Source organism: Tyto alba, unplaced genomic scaffold, assembly GCF_018691265.1.
Source record: "Tyto alba isolate M040663 unplaced genomic scaffold, T.alba_DEE_v4.0 Super-Scaffold_29, whole genome shotgun sequence".
Lineage (NCBI taxonomy): Eukaryota > Metazoa > Chordata > Aves > Strigiformes > Tytonidae > Tyto > Tyto alba.
The window spans coordinates 14,660,467-14,682,681 of NW_024881303.1; the positions used below are offsets into that span (position 1 = coordinate 14,660,467).

A 22,215-nucleotide genomic window follows, 5' to 3' on the forward strand; every position below is an offset into this window, starting at 1 on the left:
AATATTCGGGCCACGTTTCTGCAGTGTTTGAGCCTCCCTCTCATCTGCTCCTACCTGCCTCCTTCCCCCTACTTCAGAGCCCCCTTTTTCTCAGAGGGGGGAATGAAATCAGTTTGCGTTGGCAAACAACTTGCTATGAAAATTATGAATTCAAGAGCACGTGGAGCTTGTGGTTGAAAAGAAACTGTCTGATCAGCAGAACTTTTCTCCCTCAGCTTGTAAGGGCAGATTCAGTCTCAAGGCCAAGCTGTCATGTGGTTATAAAGTAGAAGCAGGCCTTGTAAGAACTGATCTAACTTTCTTCAATTGTCTGTGCATCTTTAATCATGTTCACCACTTAAAAAGCAGTGGAGCTGGCAGCTGATAATTAGGCTGAGCCTGCAGCAGCATGGCCAGTGGCCAGATCACATGGCTCCTTTCATCTGCATATTTATGCATTTAAAGGAAAGGAAAACTTTCATAACATTTTAATAACTAGGTTCTTCTAAATCCATAAATTCAGTCCTGCAGGCTTAGCCTACACTCTCTTTCTGATCTTACATAAGTGGAAGAGGGTGGGGTCTTTTGTTTGTTCTCCCTATTCTTTTCCTGTGCATGGACATGAAAAGCCCATCCCCTCAAGTTCAGGGTCCTCTGAAGGATGGGAGGAGGGTCAGGCAAGGTAAAACTGCACTTCTAAGGATGAAAATATAACTTTGATTTGGTTCCTGGCATGGGAACAATACCCCTTTCCCAAGATAGATCATCTACAGACTGGCAGGACTGAATCTCCTTTGCTAAACAATGGCTGCAAACAAAGAATTCCTGATACCTGTATTTAAAACAGAAGCTACAGTGCACGTTGGCCATTGCACGTCTTAGCAAATCACCATCAGATCCAGCCCTAGGACAGTGATTCTTCAGACTGTGAGCTGAAAGATGTTGAAACATGGGGAGCTGGTCCTAATCTGCCACTGCCCCAGCCACTGGCCACTGCCCCAGCCACCGCCACATCTCCTGGTGGGGCAGTGTCAGGGTGATGCTGCAAGGGGCTGTGACCAGGGGCAAACTGTCTCCATCCCCCCTGCCTATGGATGGCAGATCCCTTGACAGCCTTGCTGACATCCTGCAGGGTCCGGCACACTGAGGCTTTGCAGACCATCCTTCCTCTCCCTGGCAGCACCACCCAGCATGTGCACGTGGGCTTTTCCATTAGCGCTGAATGACAGCTGCTATCAGCAGGAAAACAGGGAAGAGGAGAATGAGAGATTAATCTTTATGCTTCTGTGTTATCTTAGTAAGATGGAGGAAGCACTGTTAAAATAACACGTCACTGATTTCTTTCAAAGATGAAGCACTCGGTTAAAATAATAATAAAAAAACACTGCTTAGTGAGATACAGTTATTAAACACTATTACTTTTTTTTTTTTTTTTTTTTTTTTTTTTTAAGTAAAAATGAATTATTCTGTGCTGTAAGCAACTTCTACCTAAGATTCCCTGCATGAAGCAAAGAATATTTTGCTGATTTATAAGGGTCTTGGTAAAGGCTTTAATTGTTGCTACCATACCAAGCAACCAAACAAGCTAACTGCAATGATTAGACAATTTCCAGAGTATGTCTTGAACTGGCCTTTAGCTGTGCCAGTAAAACTTTGGGGTTTGACACTGCTCTACAGTATAAGTGAATTTAGGCTGTTGCAGCTGCTTTGTTTCAGAGGTAATGTTAATGATCTTAGTCATGTAACAATAGTTTTGCTAGAAAAAGTGAAATAGTCAAGCCTTGAAAAATGCAAACTATGGTATTAACTTCACTGGGAGGGACCGTGAATTGCTTCTTGTGTATTTAAAGAATCAGAAGAAACAAACAAGGGTGAGATTAATTAGGAGTGGGAGTTCACGACTCCCTCTCCAAATGAATGAGGAACAGCACTGGATGAGACACAGCAACAACACTGAAATGTTTCTTGGCATTTTCCATCTGAGGTCTGAGAGAATTTCCTTTGAACCTCAGTGTCCCCAAGATATTCATAAACCACCTCTCTGGTGACCCAGTGTGATGATTAACTTGTGTCCCCAAGTTTCATTATCAAGCTTTTAATCTAAGCCTGAACTCTCTGATCTGTCATCTGAAGTAACAAGGGAATTTGCAGCAGGGTTTTTCCCAGCAAAGAAAAACAATTCACTTGCTAAAGACATTATGTGGGAGATATAACTTACAGATACAAGAATTTGGAAATTTGGGTGTTTACTCTGTAGCTTTGGAGGTCACTGATGTTCTGCTTCATTTTGAGGCTGGATCTTACATTTCTAGTGCTGTAAGTAGGGCAACAGATCTCAGACAAAAAGTCCACGAGAGTCTCCCATTAATTTTGATGGGGTTTGAGGATAAGTACTGCTAAACGTGACATAATGTAGGAATTTGCATTTTCTTAAGCCTTGTCTAGACTTGGATTTGGGAGGTATGATGCACCATGTGAATAAGGCAATGTAGTTGCGGTTTTAATGCACAGCTTTAACCCTGGTTGTTTGCAGGAGGTTATTACTACATTGTATTTAGCACTTGCTAATCCAGAAATCATCGATGGTAAAAGAAGAGAGAGGTTAAAAAACAAAGGCAGGCTGATCTTGTGGTTATACTTTTCAGATGTGGCCTCCTGCTACAGGCAGGGCTATTTTGCCTCTGCCAGTACAGAAGTAAGGGCACTGCAGCCGTACCATTACCTGTGTGTTGGCCGTGAGGGTAAGAAGCTGTGGGGCTGCGCGTGAATGTTGAGGGTGTGGGTCTACAAGTGGTTAACGAGTAGGTGAGCTGGGATGGCACATGGGGAGTGGGGAGGTGAGTAAATGGCAGTAGGGAGAGACCTGAGTGTGCAGCCGTCAGGTATAGATTTGGGAGTGGGGAAGAACAGTGGTTATGGTACTTGGGAGTGGGTGAAGATAGGGCGGTTGTGGTAGCGGGTTCAGTGCAGGGACATAGCTTGGTGCCCAGAAAGGCCAAGCATATATTTCTTAAAAAGCCATCAATGCCTCCATGTCCTTCAAAGCCACACAAAGAAGTGTCCCCTGCCAGTAAGCCCAGTGCCCAGTACTTTCACTGCATGGATTGGCCAGTCAGGAAGGCTGGGGGTCCAATGGCTCCAAAACACAAGCTCTTGCCTGGAGCTCTCACAAAGAGTCAGGAGCTGAATTTCAAGCAGAGGAGTCTGGCAGCCCTTCTCTCACACTATCACCCCTCCTTAGTGCATCCTCCAGACCTGTTTGATGTAATTGATACTTGTTCCTATTAGCCAAGAACTATCGTTCAGGGCAGATCCACCATCCTGAACTAAGTACATACTACAGAGGAGGCAGAGGGGCTCATGGTTACCTCTCATATAAAATTCTCTTCTGTGAATTGTCCTTCACCACCTCCATCTCCACACTGCTGTTGGTGGCACTTTGGTACACTGAGACAATGGAACCAAGACAAAAGATTGCTGCAAGTGCTATAGTTAGGAGGGGAAGATTGACTCTGAAGTTCTACCAAGCCACTATGATGGGCTACTCTGGATACTGAAGTTACACTTCACTGATTCCTCAATCTTGACCCCAAACCAGCTCTTTCAACTAAGTAGGACCAAAGTGCTCTGACTTCTAGCCACAAAGATCAGTGTTTGATACATGAATTTATAGGAGACCTGACAGAAATTAATGTTAACCCAGATATGTGATTTGGGTCTACAGCTGCCTAGGATAAATTCCTGGTTTTTCCCCAAACTGACTTGAAAGTTCATCTATTTGAGTGCTGCTTAGAGAATCACCAAAGTTGGCAGAATATGTCATGTAAAAATGCAGGTATGACTTCCATTGTTATTTGAACTTTGTCTCATGAACCAGGAGTTGCTTTTTCTTTACTGCACTCTGTCCCCCTTGCTCTGCTCCTCAGTCCGTCATGAAGTCACCAGTCGTGTAAATGTCCATGCAAACATACTGAACATGAGTCATGAGGCATTTGTTGATATTTATTAAATTGTGGTTCATATCTTTGGAGTACATGGTATTGTACTTCATGGATGTGGCTTTATTTCTGTTACTACAATGTGGAATTAATTGAGAATATTAAAGTTTGTGTTTAAAAAACTGATAATCCTAACTTTTATTTATGGAGGCAACATTTTCATATCCACTCTCTCCTAATGGCAGTATCCTTTGTGAAGATGTGATCGACACATTTAGGTAAATATTATTCCTCCAGCACACATAGTTTCCATTGCAATTGATCCCCTGCTGCTTCCTTCCAAGCACTTTCCTCTGTTACATATTCCACAATAGTGGCTGAAATACTGATCAGCAATAGCAAAGACAAATTGACTCCAGCAACTGGGAGCTTTAAGAGCAGCAAACGTTTATATCTGTTTTGTACATACTGTAGTTACTGAAATACAGTTTTTAGGCGTGCACTGAAATTTTCACTGGCATTGAAAGTCAAAGTTGTTTAAGGCAGTTATAATTTAATAAAAGGATAGAATGAATAAAGACTGACTGAGTGAGATGGGACATAAAAATAGTGCACTACAAAACAGCCACATGGGCCCAAAAGCTGCAGAGAAGATCCTTGCTCCCACAGCCTCCCCTTCAGGCTGGGAGCAGCCCGGGTGCTCCACACAGACCTGGTGCAGAAGCTGCACCTGAGCCGCTCGCAAGCTGCCTGAAGCTTAGGGGTCACAAGCTGCTCACTGAAGGCTAACAGAATTAATTTTACATGCTTTTAAACTGGCATGGCCATTGGAAAAGGTTCCTTAGCAGATGATAACAGCAAGAAACTGGGGTGATAAAACATTTTCCCTCATCCAGCATTCACTGGGCACCACTGGGCTGCAGTGGGATGTCACCCCAAATCAGACGAGCTGGCATGCCCATCAGGTGTTAAATGCCATGTGGGACTGCACAGAGGCACAAGGAGAATTGGTACATACACTTTTACCAGCTTATTTGAGGGATCTTCTAAGTCTCTAGGACATAAACAGAATTGGACATAAATGTCTGCCTGTGCCCTAGCTGTTTGTCTGTGCTAGCATGATGTAGGTGCTCACAGGAATCCAGGCTCTAAGAATGCACCTACTCATTTACAGGGGGTGGTCTGAATGTCCTACAAAAGCCACTTGCTGTGGCAATGGCAGATCCAGCACTGGGATTCTTTGAAGCCTGGCTTCCCTTTATTATTATTATTAGTATTAGTATTTATTAGTATTAGTATTATTACTATTACTATTATTATTATTAGTTCAGCATCATGTGCTCAAAACTTTCAAAGCAGGATGTTACGGTCTTGCTACCAGGCTTGAACTGCAGGTTTGATGCTGGAACCTACATTTATACAAGTGACAATGCCATAGGGGGTGGACCTGACTGCCTGGCAGACATTGAAAACTTGATCGAAAAATCTGCAACATAAAAGGAGCATCACATGACTAAAATATACACTGTCTTTTTACCAGAAGAGATTTTTAAGATGGTAAGATCTTTCTAACACAAACTGCAGTCACATCAACTTCTGCATTCTCTCTGTTTCTTCCTCTTTGAAATGACACCAGGCTGGCCCTTGCCCTTGCTTTGGGGAATGTACCTCTGATTTGTATCTCAGGAGTCTGAGAGATGTGGAATAAACTCTCATTACCTCTTGCTAATGTAATGCACCACGCAGCAGATGCCTGAAGCCCTGCTCAGTGGGGTCAATGTAAAACAATAGCAAACCCCTGGCAGGACCTTTCCTTCGACTTCCACAGGACCCACTGTAATGGAGAGAGCGGTCTGTGGCTGTCCATTTAAAAAGCCTTGCCTTCACAAAGCCTGTAGCAATGTGGCCATCACTAAGAAGAGCCTTCTTGTTGTGCTAATTAGGAATTCTCATTAATTGATATCACATCAGAGTCCCTGAGCTTCAGTGTAAGCAGCAGGGGTTACAATGCATGAGAAAGTCCCCATGCAATGGCATTGCTGTGGCTTAAGAGAGTACTAATGAGCTGAAAGGTGAGATCCTGCACTAGGAAACACGGGACCAGGTCATGAAAAACACAGTGCAATCCCAGGTGAGAGCTCAGGCATCTTTAGTTGGGGGTACCCCAGCTGCTACAGGGGCCCCACATGGAAATAGCCACACCATTGCAGGCTACAAGGAGTCAATGGCAACATCCTGAGAGCTGTCATTTCTACCCAGCAGCTTGAGCTAAGTGGAAAACTCAATGTGGCATCGCATAGAGGCTGCAGCATGGCTCTCTGGCACAAGACCTGGGACCTTCGCCCGCAAGGCGCAAGGTCAGCAGTGATTCGGGCTCTCCCCGCCCCTGCTACAGCAGAAGAGGTACAGTATGGTCACTGCTTCCCAGAACTCCTGCCAGCGGCACATTACTTTGCCATCTCTTACAGTTTCAAATTATACTAAGCCCCACCTATTTTTCAGAGGCCACATTACAATTTTAGCAAAGGGCAGATGCAGGAGGGTCTTGGGACCAGACTGTCTCTTCTACACCTGTAAGCCTCAGAGCACTCTCCAAGACCTAAGAGTTCAAGGGGCTCAGGCACATTCATACACTGCTTAGAGCACTCCCAGGCTGTCCTCAGGAGTGGATAATGATGAGAGGTGAGCTGAAGGTGGGAAACGCCTTTGTTCATTTGGTTGCAGTAAAGACTTAGACAATTAGAGAAAGACTTTTCACAGCATGTTTAACCATAGTCATTCTTTATCATACAGTCACAACTTGCACATAAATAATTTGAATGTCTCGCTCTTTCATGGAAAGTAACAGAGAAAAACCTTCAAGGTTGATACATGGGAGCTGGCATTACAAATCACATAGGGTCAAAGCCAAATCCCGCATCCAAACATGCAGACATTTGGTTCCAGAGTTGACTTATATACCACCTCCCTCCCCTGACCTGGAAGGAACTGAATCAGGACCCTTCTTGGAAAACCACCCCCATCATCAACCTCTGGTAATGGATCCCAACCCTGCAACCTTGGCCCCATCTGAAATCCAGTCCTTTACATTTGCAGTGGTATGAAATCCTGGTAGGCAGCTACAGAAGGAGCAGTTGCCCTCTCCGAGGTGCATTATCCATAGGTTTTCAGAGGTGACTGAACTAACTAAGCCTACCCAAGCCAGATCCCTTGCAGCTATTTCTATTTCTTGGCTGAACAAGTCGGTTACTAAAGCAGCAAGCCTAGGTATTGCACAGTCTAGTGACATTTGACTAAAACTGGGAGCATTTAGGCAGTACAGCAGTGTGGGAACATATAAAAAAGCTAGCGGGGCTGGAATGAGAAATCCGAGCTTTGATCGAGGAGGCAGCAGCATTTGACTCTATCTGAGCCAGCAGGGAGATCCCATCCCAAAGCAAAATAAAACATGTCATTCTTTTCAGCAGATGAAATTCTCCCCAGTGGTTTGTTCCTCCCAGGATCAGTTTATGTGATCTCGCTGTTTTTAAAGTCTTTTCCCTCAGGAAGTCGATCGTTTAATATAGACTACAGCGTTAACATCCGGTATTAAATCAGTCACGCTATTCTGAAACAAGGCAAGTGGGCGTCCTGGAAAGGAAATAAAAACACAAGTTTACTCAAGGAGGTATGTTCACCTTGACTCATGCTATTTATTGCAAAAGACACAGGAACACATTGCTTGCTCAGCAGAGGGTCACTCCATCCTGCCACAGATGTGTTTTACACTTCCAGTAAACTCCAGATGCTAACTGAGTGTGCACAAGGAGTACACAATAGGGCCTCAGAGGCTTTTACATCTTGCTTTGCTTTACCAAGGTGCCCTAAGAGGGACTAGCATGTTCCCACAGCTCCCATTAATCCAACTGGCAAGGTTAGGCACTTGGCATTTAAGCCACGCACTTTTGGCATCTTTGGCTGCAAAGACGCACTGTGAAAAACTGAGGGAAACGTTAACAGGCTGCAGGCATGGTGTGGGATGGCAGGGATCAGCATCCAAGCCAGGCACTGCAGAAAGGGTCTTCTGTCCCATGTGCTGCTGCTTCTGCACCCCCACTGCCGTTTTAAGCAGGGCTCCTTCCTGCCAGGGAACAGCCGCCCTGCGAGGAAGCCAGATGCGATGCGTTAGGCAAAACTAACACAATCCATGGCTGGTGTGAAACCAGCTCAAAGAGGTTTATGTTGCATCGGTGTAAGGGCTCGTGTCACTAGTTAGTCACACACCAGTTGCACACAAACCCATGGAAAAGCTGCCGTTTTGGTAGTTTTGCCTTTTTTTTTTTTTTTTTTTTTAAATGTAATTTGAGCCAACAAGACACAATTCTTCAGCACCACCGTGAGTAAAAACACTCATTTACCTCATTCAGTGTTTCACTTTTAAGTAACAATTTAGCCCACAATTGAAGTGTCAGCTAAATGAGGTAATTTATAGTAATTCTGAAAACATGCTAGACATAAGAAGCTATAATCAGAGCTAATTACAGGGTCATTTTGGAAATCCATTGGTTTGGGGCTTTAGTTTTGATAAAGGGGATAACAACTTGTAAGCTGTGATTCCTTCAATTATAACAATAGGAACCACCTTCTTTTACATAGATTCTTTCATCTCTAAAAACCCCACAGCCTTTTGCAAACTATACATACCACATGAATTGTTTAGCCTAACACCAAAGTGAAGCCATTCCTGCATGAACTAAGTAACTGTTTAATGATACCTAGCAGTCCTGTGCAAAATTTGTAGAGGAAAGAAGGTGTGGGAGGAGAATATAATTTCTCTCGCGTCTCCTTAGAAATAGTCAGGGGATCCTTGGATGCCCACTGCAGCAGCTATCTCATCTTGAGAATAAGGAAGGGCAGCTTTTATATGCGCTCGTAGACTCAAGGCACTACGGAGGAGAGCAGCAGCATCGTCCCCACTCGTGACTGAGGAAGCAGGGGCTCCATGTGGCAGTATCCTGGTATATCTGCCCAAGCTCACCTGTCCACGTCCTGCGCTGGGTAACGATAAAACTTCGACACTGCAACTGGGAGTTACAAATTGCGGCGGCTTCCTCAGCACTGTGAACGGAGAGCAGGCACCCCAGGTGGCTGTAGGAGGGCCAGCACTTGTAGTCTTCCCCTTCTGCTGTTCGGAAGCCCTTTAGGGAGATGTAGTCTGGGAACAGAAAGAGGGTATTTAGGGAAACTCTTTAAGAGACTTTCAGAGACTAGTTACACTACACACTTAGCATGCTGCACTTCAGTGAAACTCTTAAAGGAAATGGGATAGTGATTAAACTGACCTGCTTAAGATGGAATGTGTGGAGCTGCAAAACTAAAAGAAACCCAAATCCTGACTTTTGGTTCTGCTATGGAGCACAGGACACCAATTCTCCCCATAGATATGAAAGGAGGCAGAGCTCTCAAGGGTGAAGAGACAGGGGAGCAACCACAGGGATGGGTGAGAGGGGGAGGCTGCTGTGCAGACCCACAGACCCTCTACTTCTTCTCCAGAGAAGCCAACCTCACAATGGCCTCTCCTACACCTCAGTCCCAACAGCAGAACCAGCTCATCATAGATCCAGCATGTGTCAACCCACCCATCATGGTGCCACCCATAGGTACAGGAGATTTAGGAAGCCCAGTGAGGGGAAAGGGAGGCCAGATCCTGCTTCAGTGGGATACAAAGGACTTGACAAGCCTGAGCAGGTGATGTTCAGGCTATTGCTCACTGACAGCTAAGAGTCTCTCCCCACCTTCCCACACTTCTAGAATGGTGATCATTTTGGCACATTGCTACTGGGCCAGCTGAGAAGCCAACAGGCAGATGTTATTGGAAAATTCTAGTAATTCCTGTTTAAGTTGCTGGTCCTTCAGTGCAAACGACCAGATATTTTTGTTCATAATGGTACAAATTCCAGTTCTTCCACATGTAAAGAGATTTCCTTACACAAGCCACCATCACCACCCCACTATCTCCAGTGAACGCCCAGGAAAATGAAAGCCTCAGTAACCACTAGACTTTTGAAGCCTTCCTTATGATTAGCCTTATCTCTACCACTGAATGGGTCCTTTTCAAAGCAATGCACCTCATAAAGGCTCATTTATCCATCCGCAGGTACAATAGGGTGGTCTTCAGAAAGAAGAAATTTAGAGGGCACAAAGGCCTCAGCCACTCTGCCACACCCATCTCAGTGTTGTCACCTCCCCACTGTACATTCCCATAATAAGCTGTGCTCAGCCATCAAAAGCCACCAAGTGAAATGGCAAGTTTCAATATCAGCCCAGAAAACTGGCCTATTAGTCCATAGGATAAGATGACACTGAAGAGAGATAGGAGACGTTCAGTTTGCTACTCTGGTCTAATTGCTTAAGCTATCCCAAATATATTAACTTGAAACACTGATGCACATTATGAGAAGAGTATTAGAAGCAGTGCAAACAAATGCCCGTATGTAGGCCAGACTGTCTGCACTGCACTTACTTTGCAAAACAGTGCAATCATGCATAGATCCCATGAAAAAAACAACAAAAGGCTGCTCAAAAAAAAAAAAAAAAAGGTACTTCTGGTGCTTTTCCTAGTGGCCATATACCACCTGACTGTATGGCAGATCAGAATTTGACCAGTTACCAAGTTCTTCACTCCCTCAGTAGTTATGTTACCTTTTAAAAGAAGAGGTCTTTTCTGCAGATAGAGCCCAGACTTGTACATATGTAAAACCTTTTCAAAAGCTTTCAGGGTCTCATTTATTCCATATCGTAAATCACCTACATTTAAAGAAAAAGATTACAAAGATGAGTAATCCCATGAAATACCATTTAGAGACTTCTAATAAAGAAGTTTATGAGTATTAGCTGGTACCTGTTGCATTCAGAATATCACTCAAAAAGGGCCGTAAAGCCGGTGGAGCCGAGTGTGGCAAAAGATAGGTGAAAAAATACCTGCAAAAAATCCCACAGACTGATTAGAATACAGTTGCTTAATTTCCCTACTGATTAAGTTGTCTACATTTTCCTGTGACTCAATTATCCATATGTAACTAGTAAGTCTGCTTTGGTTCTTGAGTTACATTTGAGCACCTTGCTGGCATCTCACAGACCGTTCTTGTGAGCTGGGCTGAAAGCCTGGCCCTTCCAGCACAGCAGGCTGTCAAGCACCACGCGAGATCTGCCTTGCAAAGGCTCGTGCAAGGGAGCTTTCCCTCATTCCCAAGGGCTATTTTTGTACACTAAGCAATACATTTCCCACCCCCAAAAAGACCTGCATAAAAGAAGCCCCATGCAAGACCTTGCTCTTGCATTGAAAAGGTTTGCCATTCTTATTGCCCCTGGACAGGCCGGACCACTCATTCCCTGAACCTTCCAGAGAACTCTCATTCTGCAAGAGACAAATGCGCCACTGCAAGGCTTCAATAATCTATTCAGGGATTTGCCCTTCAACACCAAATGCTGAAAATTCAGGCTCCCTTACTAAGTCCTTCTGTGTAAATATCCAGCTGCCAAGGCTTCCCCCCGGTACTTGACCTGCCAAGCATCAACAGTGAGTGGAAGTCATCATGATTTCAGCTGGTGGCTACCCAAAGTGCTGCTGCAGTCTCAGCCCACTGCCCATCACCTATTTCATCTCTCTTCCATAGGTGTCCATAGTCTCCATAGGGAGACTGGGAGTTCAAGGGAAGAGTTAGTCAGCCTGTTCTCAACAACTGGGGCTCAAAGCTGGTGGGCTCTGGCAGGCAGCTCGTGCTGCCACTGTTTTCAGCAAACACAGGCCATGGATGTCAAATGCCAGGGCTTGTTTGGCAAACAGTAAGTTCACAGGTGCAACCTTTGGGGGAAGTTTCTGGAGGGCATTGGGGAAAGGGAGCAGCAGAAGAAAGATGCCTTAATTCTCACCAGACAATAACTACACTATTTTCCTGCCTTATAAGGAAAATAAACTTGCTTCAAAGCGATCTGTAAGTACCCTTTGACGGAGGTGAGCAAGAATCACTGCATGGAAGAAATGTGAGATGCTAGAGGCTACATGGCAGTGTGTGAGCTGAACCACCCCACTTTTCCCCCCATCTTGCTCAACATACCGATATGCATTGAAAAGATTCTTCTTTTCATTTATTCCTTCACACTTCCCAACTGCAGAGCATTTGAGAGGAAAGCTTTTTGTAGGGAAGTCAAGTGTGCAGTCATTATCTTCCTTGCATGACAGTTCCTCAGTGCTGGCATCATCCATGTCTGTCACTTTTAGGTTTCCATCCACCATAACAAACTGCCTCGGCTGGAAATCCAAGAGGACTATTGAACCCAAGGGGGAATGTGCCAAGTAAAATAGCAGTTTCACAAGACTCAGGCAAATCTGAGAAAGAGAAGATGAATATGCATGGGAAAAACAGATGAAAAACAGCTATTAAATTGGAAGTAGAACAAAGGGGAGGGCATTCAATGAAATTAAAGGCAAAAAAAAAGCGCATATACTACTTAAAAGGTAATTATGTGTAATGCTACAAAATTTATTATCAACATTACCACAGGATTTGACTGGTAAGTAGTTTAGCAACATTTTTTAAAAATGTGCATATATGAAGAGAGACATTTGCAGTTAGAGGAACTAGAGGAGGAGGCTTTGAGGAAAACAATAGCAGCCTTCATGTTTCAGGAGCTATATTGATTTGCTAGCTGAAATCAGAAGGGTTTTTTCCCACACTGGCATAGAATTAATACATTCCCCTCCCTTCCCCCATGCTGCTCCATACAGACTCAGGCTCCATGGTCATTAATACCAGATTCATGTCTTGCTGCATCACTCAGCAGTATGAATTTGGGCACACAATCGTGCTTCTGAAGAATTAGCCAAAGCATCCAATGTATTTATTTCCAGCTTTTTTGCTTTCATGTCAACTTTCTGGCAGCAGAGAAATGTCAGACAATACCTGATCCAGCAGAAAACTTGCTAAACGATTTTTGAACAAACTAGAGCTAGAAGAGTGCATTTATATTGAACCAGCACTTTGTTCAAGTAGCTTTTTGCAGCAGTTTTCATTCAGTACCCAGAGCCCTGGCATCAGACAAACTGTATCACCAGGTAGGTGTGCCAGACAGACTTTCGCCACCCCTTGCTGCCTCTGATAGTGATCTGTGCAGGCATGAGGGTTTGTTCACTTGGAACAGCTCACACAATCGCTGGTATCTGATGTGGCTCATCAGAGGGGAATCCCATCCATTTAGACACCCTAATTAGGAAACAGGACTAGATAGTGCCAGTGTAAATTCTGAATTAGTATCTTTATCAGTCAAAAGATTATGAAACTCTTAATGCCACCGCACCAGACCTCACCACCAGCTAATCCAGCATCATGGGTTTCTAGCTCTACAGGAGATTTTGGCACATTTGAGCAGATGAAGTGCTGGTAAAGCTATGTAGAAGACAGTATGAAATAGTTTGTAAGCAGAAGTGGAACTCCACAGGCCAAGAGAAATGATTCTGGAAGCTCTGATGCTATTTTAACTTGATTAGCGAAGCAATTGTAAGAATCCTAGCTTCACGTCCCATAGCTGAGCAAGCTCAGTTGCCACACTCCCCATCTGGCTTGGATGGAGAGGCTCCTCTTCAACATTAAGGACCTCATGCAAGCAGGGATTTTATTTTGGGACTTTTGTTGTGTTTTTATTTTGCTCATAGCATTTCTTATTGACATTAAGGTACCCATGCTTCCACTTAATGCTCTCTTTCCTCCTGGGAACCAGACAAGTAGTAGTGAGCCCCCAGCTGAGATCTTGAGGCAAACTGTAATACCAGCTATAATCAAAATAAGTGCTATGTTGTAAGTCACTTATGTTCCTGGGGATCTTAAGAGTCTCTATGCAGGATTCTTGAGACAAGGCAGATCTCACTAACAGGAATACGATTCTAGCACCTACAGCAGGAGGAAAGCAATTTAGCAGTGTTTGTACTAGAGTCGTACCTGAAGGGCTAAGATTAGAAACATCATACAAACACATGGGAGAGACAGGCTGCTCAGCTCGCTGCCTAAAACAGGTAATACACAGAAAACAACAGACTCCTAGTGCGGTGAGGTGGCTTTCGCTACACAAGCCCTTCTGTGGAGTGGAACAACATAGAGGGAAAACTAGCAATAAAGCGTAATACTGAGTATTAAAGGCCACTCCAGCCCCGAGCAGGATGTTGTGGCCATCACCTCACAGATGTAGCTCTTTAATATCTCTCTAGAGAGAAGGAATATAAGGAGAGACACCAGGATGGGGCTATTTGAATGTGATTTAAAAGGAGTGAAAGCAAAGCGATTTAAGTACAATTTGCGGGAGCAAACAAAGTGTCAGCATGACAATCCCGTTTGCCCCAGCAGTCACCACGGGCTCTTCGCATTCACCCAGTTTGCGGTCTAAAAGGAACTGATAAAACTCTCTTTGTTTTGTTTTCTTACTTTAAATCTCTCCTCCCAGGGGGTCTGCAGAAGCTGAATCATCTCCACGGGGGACCCCAGCTCCAGCATGGCTGTGACCCCTATGTCGGGATGTCCGCTACTGTCATAGCATTGACCGTGCAGCTGCCGGGAGGGAAAGGACAGACTGCCAGCGCGCCGCCGCCGCCCGCGCCAGCAGGTCGGGGGGAGGGGGGGCAACACGCTCGGATCCACTCAGCACCGTGCCCCGCACCACCCCCCCCCCCCCCCCCCGAAAAATTTCCATGCCGAGCGAACACATCCAGCACCCCCCCTCCTCTCGAAAAATTTCCGTACCGAGGGAGCACATCCCGCACCGCCCCCCCCCCCCCCCCCCCGCAATGTACCTGGACAATACCGGGATGCTGCAGGCGCTGCAGCAGCGTCACCTCCTTCATCAGCTTGTAGGCGGCCAGGCGGCGGCAGCCCGCCGGCGCCCGGTACCGCTGCACGCACTGCCGCACCTCCCGGCCCGCCCCGTGCACCGACTTGACGGCGACGGCTCCGCCGCCCGCTAGCGCCGCTCGGGCCACCACCTTGGTGAAGCCCCAGCCCAGCACGCTGACGCTGGTCGCCAGGCTCAGGTCGCCGCAGCCCAGCCCGCCCGCCGCCGCCGCCGCCTCCCCGCCGCCCGCCGCCGTCAGGCGCCGCAGGTCGCGCCGCCTCTGCCGCAGCTCCTCCCGCAAACCCGGCGGCAGCGGGAGCGGCTGCGGGGAGCCGGGCTGCCCCCCCCCGCCGCCCCCGCCGCCGGCCGTCAGCGCCAGCAGAGCCAGGGCGGGCAGCGCCAGCAGCGCCGCCGCGCTCAGCCGGGCGCCCCGCCGCGCCGCCGGCATGGGGAGCGGGGCTGCGCCGCACCGGGCTGCGCCGCACCGGGGCTCCGGCCGCGCCGCCGCCCGCTCTGCCGCCCGCCCTCCGCCGCCGTGGGGAAGCCGAGCGGCGCCCGGGAGGCGGGGCGGGGCTGCGGGGCGCCCGGCAGCCCCCACCCCCGCCGGCACGGCACAGCGCGGCCCTCCGGGGCAGCCGCTTCCTCGGGCAGGGGGTGGCGGGGGCGGCCCGGACCGCCCGGGGAAGGGAGGGGAGGGGACGGGAGGGGAGGGGTGGCGGCGGAGCCGGGTTTGGGAGGGGCGAGGTGGCCCCGGGGTGCGAGGGAGCGGTAAGCCCCGGCGGCCGCCCGCTCTACCCTCCCGACGGAGGCTGGTTGCGCGGGCGTGAATCTCGTCAGGCCTGGCCAAATTTACCGCAGATGGTATCCGAGGGATGTAGAACGGATTGAAATTAGTAAGAACTGAGATATCACGGTCCCATGCCTTTGGACAGTCTCAGGTCAGGTTTCTAAGAAAAGCAAACGCTGGCAGCCTCTCTTACGAGAAGGATAAACCCTGTTAGCTTGAAACAGCAATACACTGGCTAAAGCATGGAGTTGGATTTCCAGAATAAACCTCACTAAAACACTCCTCCGCCAAAACTAGCCAATCCAGGCAGAAAACGCAACTTTGTCATTTCTTGGTGAGATCTATCTGCCTGGTGACACAGAGCCAGCTCAGGGCTGCCCTCAGCCACACATGTGCCTGCACAGAAGAGGGAAGCATTCCTCAGGTGCCTGCGAGGAAGCAGGATGGGGTGCCCGCCTTGGCTCTGTCACCTGTTTTATCATGTGTCTGCACCAGGTGCTGCTGTGCAGAAAGTCAGTCGGGCTAGCTTAGGGCAAAGGCAGATGAGGTTTATCTGCTTCTCCTTCAGACAATATGCAGTTAACTCTCCTCACTGAGTGGCCTGACACACCAGCCCAATGAGTTGACTCACTTTTTTATTTACCTTTACGCTACTGGGTTAGAAATTAAAATAATGGTCTGCCTCTCTGACTGGTTTGCTTCAGGTTCTGCCACAATTTCTTTGGTGGCATAACTAGCCTGAGAGACCCCCACCAGAAAGGGCGCAGGGTGATGCACAGCCCGGTACTGTAACCTCCTCCTGACAGCACCCCTGGGTTCGGAAGATGCAGGTCTCATTTTTTCTCTGCTAGCCAGCACAGCTGCTATTTCCATACCACCGCCCCAACCCTGAGGGGCCCAGCTGTGCTACAAGCCTGCAGCTTCTGCCTGCAGCAGGAGCAGGCTGGCGGGCCGCGGTGGGTAAGATTTTACAGGGCTTGTCGTGGCTGTGAGCAAGCAGTGCAACCACTTGGCTCTGCAGTGCTGCTGCTGCCCTTGGACACATTTGCCCATCCTTGCCTCCCTCCATGTACAGCAGTGCCATTGCCTCTCCCCTGACTCCCTCGTGATGCAGAGCACGCACTGCTCAGGCTGCTTTCTCAAGCCACCCCTGCAAAGGAAGCTTTGTGACACCTCTCTGAGAAACACAACTTTAATATCACAGCCTGCGAGATGGAGATTTTCAAAGATTACAGCAGAGCAGCCATCACAACCACAGGTGATCACCAAGAATATTTTAATAGAAATAACAAATATAAGCAATTGCTTATAAATAGCTTCCTTCCCAAAGGCCTGCAGAAAGTTCCCCTCCACTTTTCACCAGTTAAATTTCACTGGAGCGGCCTGTGAGACAGGGTACAAGCAGCAGCACTGCAGCGAAGCACAGTTGCTCTGTAAGGCAGTAGGAAAAATGAACTCCAAATTCACCAGACCATTTTCAGATGACAGAGTTTGGGGAGGGAAGGCAGAGCCCATGGTCTGCCGATATGTGCAAGTAGAAAATCTCAGGCCGTCTGTGCTTATCCTTGCACATACAGGCTGGAGGCTGATCCCAGAACAGCTCTTTCAGTAGCTGAATTTCCTTTGTTGCTTTTTAACCTTAATAGCTCTTTAATTACTGTCCTTATTTTCAAATCAAGTATACATCTGTGTCATATTAATGAATATTCATTGTCACTAGAGAGCTATTAAATGCATTTTTACCTGTGTTTCCAAGGGAATAGATGCCAGCTGAGTGTAGTATTATCTAATTTCAGCCTGTCCTCAGCACTGTAATAATATTAAGACCTATTAGAGAAGACTCACCGATACATAAAAATAATAATGATTGATTATTTATTTGCTTTATGGTAGCACTTAAGGATTCCTGCCAAGATCAAGGCTCTGCTGTACAAGGCTTCTTGCAGACAACAGCACAAGAGGTGGCCTCACCTGACAGAGCTGACACCTTGAATAGGAAACACAGCAAAGTGCTGCAGCAAGGACGTAGCAGGGGAGTACGGTACATGGTCATTTGAGTGTCCTTTAATTCCTTGGAGGGTTTGTGCAAATGAGAGGAGAGGAGGTAACGAGGGAAGAGGTAGAAGGTGAGGTGAGGGAGTCAAAGATCAACCCTTACCAGAAGAGCTGAAAAGACCCCACAGAGCTGGAGTCTTCCCCAGTGCTTGGCACCAGTATGCCCTGCTAGGATCCTTGTGGAGGATACAGCATAATCTCTTACTGGACGCTGCTGGTGCCTCAAGCACTGGAGATGCTCCAGTGTCTGCTTGTAGCTTACAGCGCTGTGATCTTCTGAGGAAATGGAGCAAGAGTGAGGCTTAATTAAATAAAGTCCATATGAAAAGAAGAAAGCAGTTCTTTAACATTTTTACAGTGAGTCTATACTGGAGAAACAACTTCTCCTGCACTAGTCCAGTGAGAACACGAGCATGGGGTAAAGAGTCTAAGACCCTTAGATGGACCTCAGTGTGGGGGCACTATGGATAGGAACCAAATTCCTACAGATGGATCAAAGAAGAGAAGGGCAGCTGGAGTGTGAGACATCAGTATGGTGATGTTTCCACAGTGAAGGATAGGAGATGTGTGGAAAGCAGAATTGCTGAGAGGGGGCCATGGAGTTAAAGAGGAAGGATGAGAGGCAGAAGTTCAGTGTTAGAACAAAACAGCCTGCTAGCAGGGTTAGCCTACCAGTACAGACTGGGTCTAAAGACAGACAGTCTTCAAACTAGTACAGACTGGAACAGTTGAAGTGCCAGATACGTTCCTAGGCACTGACATGTGATCTTCCCCATTAGAGCAGGCCTGGGCCGCTAGCACTCTCCTGACAATTCCTGGTATGATCTGGGAGTCAAGATGTGCCAGACACCATTCCTGATATGCAGGTTGCACATGATAAGAAAGGTAAAAAAGCTCAATAGATACAGATGTTCTGTGCCAGTCCACCTCAGTGCCAGGGAAAGGTCTGAGGCATATTTCCTTCGTTGATATAGATGCCACCTAAATGTTTTGAAGAGAGAGGGGGAGCAGTACCAGCCCTTGGAAAGAGGGGGAGGCCCTGCTCCTAAATACTGTCTCACTCCCAGGATCACTGGGGGGCTGTGCTGGCCAAACCAGAAGGATCAAAAGATTGTTTGTTCTGAGGGCACAAAACCATTGGAGAAGTTCAGAGCAGAGCTTGTGTGTGTTGTGGGCCCTGGGAGGGAGAAAAGAAGTGTCAAACATAGAGCAAACTCCTGTCAGGGAGGAGTCTAGCTGCTCACTGCAGTGGAAGGCAGATAGCTTTGACCATGTCCACCCCAGACCCTGCTGAGGTAGTGGAGCAGGACAGGGCCAGGAGACACTTCAGGGCTTGAATGGGAAATACCTGAGTCAGTATTTCCCGTTTCGTTAAATACCCATCACTACTGATTCACAGATGGACAAAAAATACTTGCTACCTTGCATGGACTTGTGCATGGGCACATGTGGGCATGATGAGCAGGGCAGGGCTTGTCACCAAACATTCCACATGGAGGTCTTAAGTGAGTGTTGTGGTTTGAGCCTGGTTGGCAGCCAACCACCACGCGGCCACTCTCTCTTCCTTCTCTTCTGGCAATAAGAAGGGACAGAGAGCCAGGTTTGGGGTTCGAGATAGGACTGGGATGGGGAAAAAAATCACCCTTTATGGTCACGAGCAAAAGGCAGACTCGTTAGGGGAAGAAAAAAAGAACATACTTTTATTACAGACACTAACAACACGTAACAGAGTAGGACAGTGAGAAACATTGCCACATCTTGAGAACACCTTCCTCCCACCCCTCCCTTCTTCCTGGGCTCAGCTCTGCTCCCGATATCTCTACCTCCTCCCCCAGGGGCGCAGGGGCAGGGAATGGGGGGTGCAGTCAGTGCTGCCACTTTCTCCATCTTCAGTGGGGGGAGCTTCTGGAACTTCTTCCCCCTGCTCCATCGTGGTCCCCCTCTCACAGGAGACAGTCCTCCACAAACTTTCTCTGACATGAATTCCTCCCACGGGCCGCAGCATTCCCCACACTGCTCCGTCATGGGTCACTACCTTCCTCCGACTGGATTCCCTCCCACGGCTGCAGCCCTTCCCGAGCTGCTCCGGCGTGGGACTCCCCCGCATGCTGCAATCCTCCCAGATCTGAATTACAGCAGCGGGGCTGCCTTTTCCCACGAGACCCCGGCCTTCTTCGGGCACAGAACCTTGATTATGCCAAGCAGAAGCCACAGGCCATAAATCAATGTCTGCTCCACGGTAGATCTCCATGGGTGGCAGGGGAGGGCCGCCCTGCCGTCTCCCCACAGGATACAGGGGGGTCTCTGCTCCGGCACACCTCCCCCCTCCTTTCTTCCTCCGTTCCTCCACTGACCTTGGTGTTCACGCAGCTGCAGCAACTCCTCCTCACAAGTCCCACTGCTCATCACCACGTCCCTTCTTAAATACGTTATCACAGAGGCGCAGCTGATGGGCTCAGTTTCCAAACAGAAGTGGAGCTGAGTTGGAGGTGGGGGAGCTTCGAGAAGCTTCTCAGAGGGGGCCTCCCCGATAGCCCCCTCCCCTGCCACCAAAAAAACCCCACCACTCACTCAACCCAGGACAGTGAGAAGGGAAGGCATTGTAGAAAGTTTTCTGAGCTTGCTAGATTTGACCTCCTTATGTCATTTTATTTTGCATTTGCTGAGCCTCCCTGACTCACAGTACTTGTAGCTGAGGGGCTGTGAGTCTACAGCAAGAAACTGAGCTCACAGGGAATAAAACAGAATAAAGGGCCCCCCTTTGGCTTCAGTGTCACCTGGGCGCTGCCTCCAAACCTTACCACAGAACAGGCAGGCAGTGATTAATTACAAATAATGTCATCAAGTGTCCTGCAGAGCAGACCAAAGTATTGGCATTGGCAGGAAGATGAAGAAACTTTAAAATGACCCTACTGAGATGCTGGAAAGATTGTAGTGTCCTTATGCAGGCAGCTTCCCCTGTTTCTCGTCTATGACACTGATCTAAGAGGGGCAAGATCAAGCTCTCGTGTTAGCATAAAAAACTTGGGAAGAAATCCAGGAGTGTGGGGGGAAGTCCTGACTCTGAGCACGTACATGAAAGTCCTGGGCATCAATCCAGAAGAGGGAAGCAAAGAGTTTATAGGTCTGGGAGGGGGATCAAAGAAACCTGCAGTAGCCAGCCATCAGAACATGAGGAAGACTTAAGACACCTCTGATAATGACTCTGCGGAATGAGTGTCGCCACAGGTGCCCTCATCTTTGGGGCCAGCTGCTTACCGTGACTCCTGCCAGCTGAACTTCTGGCTGGCCCTAAAGAGTTCCTGCCTGTCTGCAGGCGTGCAAATCTGGGGCAGGGTGAAAGCAAGAGGAGCTGCTGGAGGGCAGGCTCTTACCTGCAGGGTCCCAGTGCAGGAGCTGTCCTGAGCAGCCTGGCTTTGCTGGTCCGTATAAACCCTGTTGCATCCAGCCTGGAGGCACGCCACACAGGGCTGCACTCGGCCCTGCCTGGGTGGCACCCAGGGAAAAATCACCCCACCAGCTGTTTCCAGATTTTTGCTTTGTCCAAGAGCCAGGAAAAGGATAAGAAGAAAATTAGCTGCAGGTATGATACTTTCCTACAAGCAACTGGGAAGAGCACTGGGGAGACAGACCTTGCTCTGCTTTTTTGCCTTACTGGCCACAATCTCTAGCAGACTGCTTGGCGCAGATAACGACTGCTTGTCTCAGAAGTGAAATAATGTGTTTCTCTTCCCTAGAATAGGTAGAAACTGTCCTTTCCTGTGGTGTTCAAGAAAGCCACAGGCCCCAGGTCTCTTCATAGCCCATGGGAGGCACAGCTGTGTCTCCCTGAGCACTTCTGCCCTGAAGTTTCTCAACAGGGTTTGTCAGGGCCCATGCCAGCACCTGGCTGTCAAACAGGGTCCCAAGGAGCAGGTTTTCTGAACGTGCTCCTTTTTTTTTTCTGGCGGACAAGGGATCACCTCCTGGCTGGGGGTGCAAGATGAAACCTCAAGAACACTGCAGGGTGTTTGCATATCACAGTGCATCATCCACTCCTGCAGTATGACATGCTGGAAAAGTTTAAAAGGAGCTCTCAAGGCTGGGAAATGCTGTTCCCATTGGGTGCATCGACAAGGAGAGCTTGCCATCTGCTGGAAGGTGATCTGCATTGACAGGCAACAGTCTGGCAAGACCTCTTGGGAGTGGGAACAGGAGAGAGGCCTGTGTCAGCAGTCCCTGGAGAGCTGGATGGCATTTGGGCTTGCCGAGAGAGCAGGAAGAGCATCGTCTGAGAGAAGGAAGCACGGATCTCGGGCAGATGAGGTATGACAAAACTCACTGCAGGGTTTTAACATGCTACTACCCCCTCTGAGCCCTCCTTGGAGGTGCCTGCCCCCACTGCAGAGGTAGCAGAAGGGAATACGTGTTTGTGCAACTAATGCATCTCAACTCATTCATTAGTAGTGCAGAGCAGAGAGCCTGTGTGGTGGCGTCTCACAGCTCCACAGCGTGGTTTGCCAACCTGTCTGTCGAGCTGTCTGTGCGCTGTTCACAGCTTCCCCACCACTCCCTGCACAGCTGAGATTCTTCCCTCCCTTTGACATATTCTCAGGCTTT

At 48.0% G+C, this 22,215-nt stretch overlaps 1 protein-coding gene across 1 annotated transcript; it reads right to left on the reverse strand.

Annotated features, from left to right (window-relative positions):
- Window positions 1-6,681: 6,681 nt before the first annotated feature.
- LOC104356162 (extracellular tyrosine-protein kinase PKDCC) lies at window positions 6,682-15,370 on the reverse strand. Its single transcript, XM_042799275.1, has 7 exons — window positions 14,737-15,370; window positions 14,372-14,494; window positions 12,014-12,285; window positions 10,798-10,877; window positions 10,599-10,703; window positions 8,935-9,111; window positions 6,682-7,547 (listed from the first exon to the last, which is right to left on the reverse strand). Exons 1-7 carry the CDS (start codon window positions 15,220-15,222, stop codon window positions 7,459-7,461), a joined length of 1,332 nt encoding a protein of 443 aa, XP_042655209.1. The 5' UTR covers window positions 15,223-15,370; the 3' UTR covers window positions 6,682-7,458.
- Between the last annotated feature and the right edge of the window lie 6,845 nt (window positions 15,371-22,215).

What these genes read in the sequence shown, in the direction of transcription:
- LOC104356162 (XM_042799275.1), bottom strand. Translation starts at nt 15,222, where the DNA reads ATGCCGGCGGCGCGGCGGGGCGCCCGGCTGAGCGCGGCGGCGCTGCTG. An exon ending in TGATATTCTGAATGCAACAG is followed by an intron (nt 10,704 to 10,797) that starts GTACCAGCTAAT and finishes CTTTAAATGTAG; the next exon opens with GTGATTTACGATATGGAATA. An exon ending in AAGACCTCTTCTTTTAAAAG is followed by an intron (nt 9,112 to 10,598) that starts GTAACATAACTA and finishes TTCTGTTCCCAG; the next exon opens with ACTACATCTCCCTAAAGGGC.